This window comes from Malurus melanocephalus, unplaced genomic scaffold (genome assembly GCF_030028575.1).
Source record: "Malurus melanocephalus ecotype Western Australia unplaced genomic scaffold, MMel_1.1 scaffold_1073, whole genome shotgun sequence".
Lineage (NCBI taxonomy): Eukaryota > Metazoa > Chordata > Aves > Passeriformes > Maluridae > Malurus > Malurus melanocephalus.
In genome coordinates, this window is record NW_026624305.1 from 54,983 (window position 1) to 61,779 (window position 6,797).

At 53.1% G+C, this 6,797-nt stretch overlaps 1 protein-coding gene across 1 annotated transcript in view; it reads right to left on the bottom strand.

Annotated features, from left to right (window-relative positions):
- Positions 1-914: 914 nt before the first annotated feature.
- RNF213 (ring finger protein 213) overlaps positions 915-6,797 on the bottom strand; it is a gene marked incomplete at its 5' end in the record, with an annotated part of 40,773 nt that continues 34,890 nt past the window's right edge. Inside the window, 13 exon segments of the mRNA XM_057386838.1 lie at positions 915-1,519; positions 1,769-1,947; positions 2,061-2,150; positions 2,420-2,617; positions 2,907-2,984; positions 3,070-3,271; positions 3,371-3,551; positions 3,803-3,886; positions 4,158-4,290; positions 4,561-4,812; positions 5,097-5,191; positions 5,920-6,100; positions 6,391-6,550. Of these exon segments, the coding sequence (XP_057242821.1) occupies positions 1,366-1,519; positions 1,769-1,947; positions 2,061-2,150; positions 2,420-2,617; positions 2,907-2,984; positions 3,070-3,271; positions 3,371-3,551; positions 3,803-3,886; positions 4,158-4,290; positions 4,561-4,812; positions 5,097-5,191; positions 5,920-6,100; positions 6,391-6,550 (1,987 nt within the window).

Genomic DNA, 6,797 nt, shown 5'->3' on the forward strand with positions numbered 1-6,797 from the left:
CCGGGAGCGGCTGTTCCGGGCACTGAGAACCGAGAAACGGCCCGGGAGCGGCTGTTCCGGGCACTGAGAAACGAGAAACGGCCCGGGAGCGGCTGTTCCGAGCAGCGAGAAACGGACCCGGGAGCGGCTGTTCCGGGCCTGAGAACCGAGAAACGGCCCGGGAGCGGCTGTTCCGAGCAGCGAGAAACGACCCGGGAGCGGCTGTTCCGAGCACCGAACACCGAGAACCGGGCCCGGGAGCGGCTGTTCCGAGCACCGAGAAACGAGAAACGACCCGGGAAGGAGGCGGGAGCGGCCGTTCCGAGCACAAAGCACCGACCCGGGAGCGGCTGTTCCGGCCCCGAGCACCGAGAAACGGCCCAAGAGCGGCTGTTCCGGCACTGAGAACCGAGAAACGACCCGGGAGCGGCTGTTCCGAGCACCGAACACCGAGAACCGGGCCCGGGAGCGGCTGTTCCGGCCCCGAGCACAGAGAAACGGGCCGGGAGCGGCTGTTCCGGCCCCGAGCACAGAGAAACGGGCCGGGAAGGAGGCGGGAGCGGCCGTTCCGAGCACCGAGAAACGGCCCGGGAGCGGCTGTTCCGAGCAGCGAGAAACGAACACTGAGCCGGGGAGCGGCACCGAGCACCGAGAAACGAGCCGGGAAGGAGGCGGGAGCGGCTGTTCCGGCACCGAGAAACGAGAAACGGCCCGGAGCGGCTGTTCCGAGCACCGAGAAACGAGAAACGGCCCAAGAGCGGCTGTTCCGGCACCGAGAAACGAGAAACGGCCCAAGAGCGGCTGTTCCGGCACTGAGAACCGAGAAACGACCCGGGAGCGGCTGTTCCGAGCACCGAGCACCGACCCGGGAGCGGCTGTTCCGGGCCCGAGAACCGAGCACCGAGCCGGGAGCGGCTGTTCCGAGCACTGAACCGAGCCGGGAAGGAGGCAGGAGATGAACAAGTTTATTGGGAAAGGCACGGGGCAGCAGCGGGGAGCGGCTGCCGCCCTTAAGGCAGGGAAGGAGCCCCGAGTCCCTCCTGGTCCCGTCCCAGCTGCAGGGAGCGGTGCTGGGCATCAGCCGGTTCTGCCTCCCAGTGCCGGCAGAAATGCAGAGTGAAAAACTGTGTAAATCGCCGTCCCAGCACCAGGGCAGCGTGGTTTGTAAAATAGTCCTTCATCTTCCTCGGGTGGCTCTGGGGCTGTGGTCAGCCAGGACTGACACAGAACTGCTGCATCTGTTTCACCCTCCTGCTCCACGGCCACCTCTCCTCTCCACATCATGTGCAAAAACAACCCCAAACCCAAAGAATAACCAACAACCCCCAAACAAATGCCCAAAGTTCCAGAAGCCCCAACACAGATGTTTCCTGGCAGTTTCTTGTCCTAACTTCCCCTGTGCTCCCGCTTGAAGAGAGCGGCTGCTTTCCAGGTAGCAGAGACATGAGAGAGAAGAATCTCATCTGGGAATGTGTCTTCCAGTTCCATAACTAATTCAGAGTCTTTGGCATCAAGGTAAGGCAAGAATGATTCCTTCAGGCTGGAAAACAGAGCAGAACAGCATTAGTAGTACAGCAAAGCACAAGGGCCACACAATGTCAATGCCCTGCACCACCCCAACTACCAAAAACACAGTTTAATGGGTGTAGGTGGATGCACAGAACCCAGCAAGGGGAGGCTGCAGGGCAGAGCTGAGCTGCCTGGGCCGTGTCCCCCCAAAGGAGCTGTTCCCATCCTGTGCAGCCTCAGTCAGTAAAACCTGTGGTGGGTTTGGGTGTGGAACTCCTACCTCCACGTGGGTCTGAATTCCTCCACAGCTTGGACACGTCTCAGCTTCAGGATGATCATTTCATGCAGCTCCTGCAGGAAGGTTTCCAGCCTTGAGTGGACAAGGAAGGTGTGCAGGAGCTTGGCAAGCTCTGGCGTGAGCTCYTTTTTGTAGTCTGGACTGATGTCTGCGAAAGGATCCTAAAAATGCAGCAAGGGAAAAAAGAAAAAAAACCAAACAAGCATTGGAGCAGCTGCAGGMAGGGCAGGACAGAGCAGAGGAGGAGGTCAGAGGGGTGCTGGGGGTTCCATACCCTGCTGAGGCGCAGCAGCTGCTCAGATTTACGGGCACACAGGAGCTGCCACAGGGCCATGCTGTGCCTGAGCTGGCACCGCCTGAGCGCCTGGAAAAAAAGCACAAATTGGAGGTGAGGGATGACCTTGGAACCCATCCCTGCCCAGAGAGAGCTCATCCAGCCCCTTAGCCTGAGTGGAGCCCATCTGCAATGGGTGTCCCTCTCACCCTTCCCCATTTGCCTTTAATAATCCAGTTTTTGGTATCGTGAAAGTGAGAGGGCTCTGTCACACATTCAGGGCTTGAAGGTCACACTGGCTGGATTTAGCATAAAGCAGGGCAGATCTTAGCCTGTCAGAATCCGAGCTTTGCCCTCACCTGCAGCACGTGAGGGTTTGTCTGGTCCCCCATCTGCAGAATTTGTTCAATGTAGTCGGTGAGCGGCATCTCAGCGTTCTCACCAGCCATGGCCAGGAAGCCCAGGGTGATTTCAGTGAGAGACAGAGCATCACACACATCACTGTAGGACTGCAGCTCCCCACTGATCATGTTCATCACAGAACTGGGCAGAGCACTCTGAAAACCACAAAGTCACACTTTACATTATTTTAGAGCCATTCCTTTTTCTGTTCAAGTTGCTGAAGTCATGGGAGACAACRGAGCACCAGATTTAGGAAACTGAAATGCTGAATTATATCCCTTTCTTTTGTAAATCCTGGCTGACAACACCAGGCCAGATTGCCCACACCCAAGGCATGCTGAGAAGTCACTGGGCAAGCTTTGGATGGATGAGGCAAAGGACAGAAAACGCTTGGAAAATCAGGGATTTGATGCTTGCCCTGTCTCCTGCAGTGCAGAAACCCACCTGCTCCAGCTTATTCCTGACATCACTGAACAGCTGCTCGTAGTTGCGGTCATGCCTGTACACCAGGGTGGGGATTCCCTGTCAGGAGAGAAAGCCAYGGATGTGAAGTTGTGGCAAACTGGTCCCAGTGCCCTCCTGGCTGCACAGCCCCTTCCCATCCTACTGTCAGCGTGATGAGCGGCTTCCCCTGCAGGAACTTGCTGATCACTTGCTGCTGGATCCTCTCCAGATCAAAGTCCTGCAAGGTCTCCCCTCCCTTCTCCATGCTGTACTGGCAGTTGGACAGGATCAGAGGGATCAGGTCTCTCTCCACCTCATAACTGATCAGGTGCAGGTCGGCCACCTCCGAGGGGCTGATCAAATACCTGCAGGGAGCAAAGAGCCTCCGTTCAGAGGGAGAGGAAGGAAAGGCAGGAAAGGCAGGAAAGGCAGCAGAGCCCCAAGCTGGAGCAGCAGCAGCACACCTATCATCTTCCTTGATGTGTCTGTTGACCGAGTGCACGAAGTCGTTGTGCAGCCCGATGAGGTAACTGGTCAGGGCAGTGGAACACAGCCCCAGCCCCTGSCGCCGCGGCAGCAGCACCTCCAGCCTGCTCTCCACGCTCAGCTCRGCATCACAGTAGCCTTTGGGCAGCTTGATTTCCCCTGAAATACAGAGAGGAGTGTCTGAGGAGGCCCAGAGCCTGAGAAAAGCCATGCTCTTGGTGGTAGGGACAAGCAAGAAAAGGAAAAAGTTCACTGCAAGAGGGGAAACAAATCCTTTTCTTTGCACCTAGACTCTTCAAATCCAACGGCCAAGCTCAGTTTTGAGGCAATGTCTCAGCATCACCGGTGGGAAGAACCCAAACTGAGGATGAGGAGCAGTGGAGGAACAGGATGGGAAAGAAGCTGCTCACCATTGGTGTCCAGGGAGCTTCTCAGCTTGTTCCAGACAGACAGAAACACATTCACTCTCCTCTCCAGAAGGTCCCTCATCACACCTGAGAAACAAAAGAAAGATAAATCGATGGAACACYTTTTCCTGGTGAGGGATCTTCAAAGCACACCACTGAACTCCAGGCTCCAACCCTTGTGAAAAATCTCCAGTACTTAATTCCCTCTAAAATCATCTTTTTCAACCATACCCAGGGTTAAGGTCTCCCCTTTATTTGGATGAGAGTTAAAAAGAAAAAAGTGAAGATGAAAACTCACATTAACTGGACAATCCAGCAGTTTCTATTTTATTAATCACAGTTTTGGCAGTCTCCTCACCTGAGTGGGGTTCCCAGAGGAATTCCCTGATGGAGCAGCGTTTGATCTCTGCTGTGTTCTGGAATTGCCTCACCAAGTCTCTCTGCAGAGCCAGAATCTCTGGTAGGAATTTCACCAGCCTCAGCTCAGTTTCCTGGAAGAGGAAAGGGAACCTGTGTCCAAGGGAACTTGGACAAACCAGTTGTGAATTGTTTTATGGAATTACTTCTTAAATATTTAAAAGCTATCTCCCATGTGCATTCTCCAGACTACAGCAAGTGAGAACAAAGACACTGGATAATCCAAATGTGGTTTGGTCCTGGGCAGCTGCCCCAGGTGACCACCCCAAGCCAGGCCTGGAGTTCTGTGCTTCTGTRTTTTTATCTCTGAACATGCTGGGCTCTCATTCCTGTGCCACCCCCACCTTCTGCAGGAACTTCCAGAGGAGAGGGACGCTGTCCTTGGCATTTTTCTGCTGCACAACGTGGCCCAGGTTCTCCAGTGAAACCCTCTTTCGGCAGCTCCACATCTTGGAGTGATGGATGTGGCTGTCCCCTGGCAGCCGGGACAGGAATGCAGCTGGGTCCCCATACACTATTTTCACAATGGGGTTAGAAGAGATTCTCTCATCCTCTTGTATCTGTCTGTTTAACTTCAGAAGCTTCTTATCCAAATCCTACATTAAAAAAAAAAAAAAAAAAGAGAAAGGTTATTTTGAAATACCTTCCAGTGAGCTAAGCCACTTCTGCTTTTCCAGCTATACAAAATCAGCCCAGAATAACTCCAGTCCCATTTCCCCAGGTAGAATAGCAGTGCCTGATCCTGCAGCTGTGCCATGCATGGGATGGCTTTAGGGTGAAAGGTGTAGCACAGATATTACAGCACAGATATTCCAGATATTATCAGATTTCCAGTGCATTTTGAACTGCTCAGCTGCTGACTGCACAGCAGATTTCTCACCTTCAGTTCAGGAGCAATGATTGTGTTTGCMACCATTTCTTCCCATTTGTTTCTCTCCTCCTTGGTGGAGAGAACATCATCAAACTCCACCGGCCCTGCAACAGGAATATTTCACCTCTTACATCTGCAATATTTCAGTGAAAAGAAAGCACAGATTYACAGGTCCTGGAAGTTCACTGAGTGTCTTGGTCCAGCTGAAGAGTGACACCCAAACACCACACACAGATCCAGGTTTACAGGAGCTTCAGCCAGTCATTCATGTGAGTGATGGGGACATTTATACAAGTCCTCCACAACCCCAGAAAGATTGAACAGATTGWYCAWGGTCWGACCWTGRWCAATGACASACTGAAGCTTGCAATACTGACTGGTGCCATCCCACACTCGAAATACAGGSTATTTACACACAAATCCCTCTGTGCCACAACGACTCCAGATCCCAGCATGAGCCCCACTGTGCCATCCCTCTTCTCCCAAAGAACTTCTGGGAGAATTGGAGAGGCAGCAGAGAGCACAGCTTGCACACAGCACGAGCTGCAGTGCTGGGAGCAGCAGCCCTGCTCAGGAGCTGGAAGCTTTGCCAATCTCTCATGACGTTATTCCGTCAATAATTCATTTTCAGAGTTATTGACTGCACCAAACTCTGCAAACCCCACTCAACTGAAGGGAAGCAAACAGCCCAAAGTTCTTCCCTCCCTACAATGAGAAACAAGCTTCAAACTCTGGATTTTCCTTCAGCTCAGCTATTGCTGCTGGAAGTGKTTTATCAGCAGAGGCTGCATGGCCATGGCCCTTCAAAGAGAGGGCAGAAGGGTTTTCTTACACTGGCCTGGCTGCTGCTGGGGGGCCTGCAGGAGGCTGCAGAGCACCAGATGAACGATGCTGAGGGTGTCATCCACACTCTTCCCCAAAATCCTCATCAGCTGTGCCAAGTCCTCCTGAATGTGCTGCTGCAGGAAGTTCACCACATCGTCCACTTTCGCCTTGATCATGCCTTCCAGGGACTACAGACAACAAAGCAAGAGCTCAGCACAGCCAAAATCATCCAGGGAAGCACAACCACACAGAGCTCAGTCCTGCCAGACACCCCCAGCCAGGGCATTCCTGCCCTGGGCCCATCAAGGCAGGGATGGGTGGWTGTGCCTGCAGGGAAGGATCCAAAATCACCCCTGGGCAAGGAGGAAAGGGAATCTGGGTGCTGCATCTTGGCAAGCAATATGATGAACAGGACCAGCAGCATTCCAAGGTTTCCCTGCATTTACTGTGACCACTTGGAAGCATTTTTGGCAGGTACCTGAAGGTCTCTGGTGGCTCCCAGCAGCATTGACAGGTGAGTGAGCAAACGGAGCAGCACAAAGAGCACGGGGGACATGCCCCGGTCAGACACTCCCAGGGTCCTTCTGTCCTTAACATTTCCAAGGATGTGGCCAGTTTGAGTTCTGTCTCTATGATCCCTGTAGGAAAGTGCATAAATGGTGGCTTTTGCCTCAGTAAGAACCACACCAGACATCTCTGGTACCCAGCAATGTCTTTTTGACCCATAATGTCTTTGAACATTGTATCTGTCTGTTTAACTTCAGAAGCTTCTTATCCAAATCCTACATTAAAAAAAAAAAAAAAAAAAAAGAGAAAGGTTATTTTGAAATACCTTCCAGTGAGCTAACCCACTTCTGCTTTTCCAGCTATACAAAATCAGCCCAG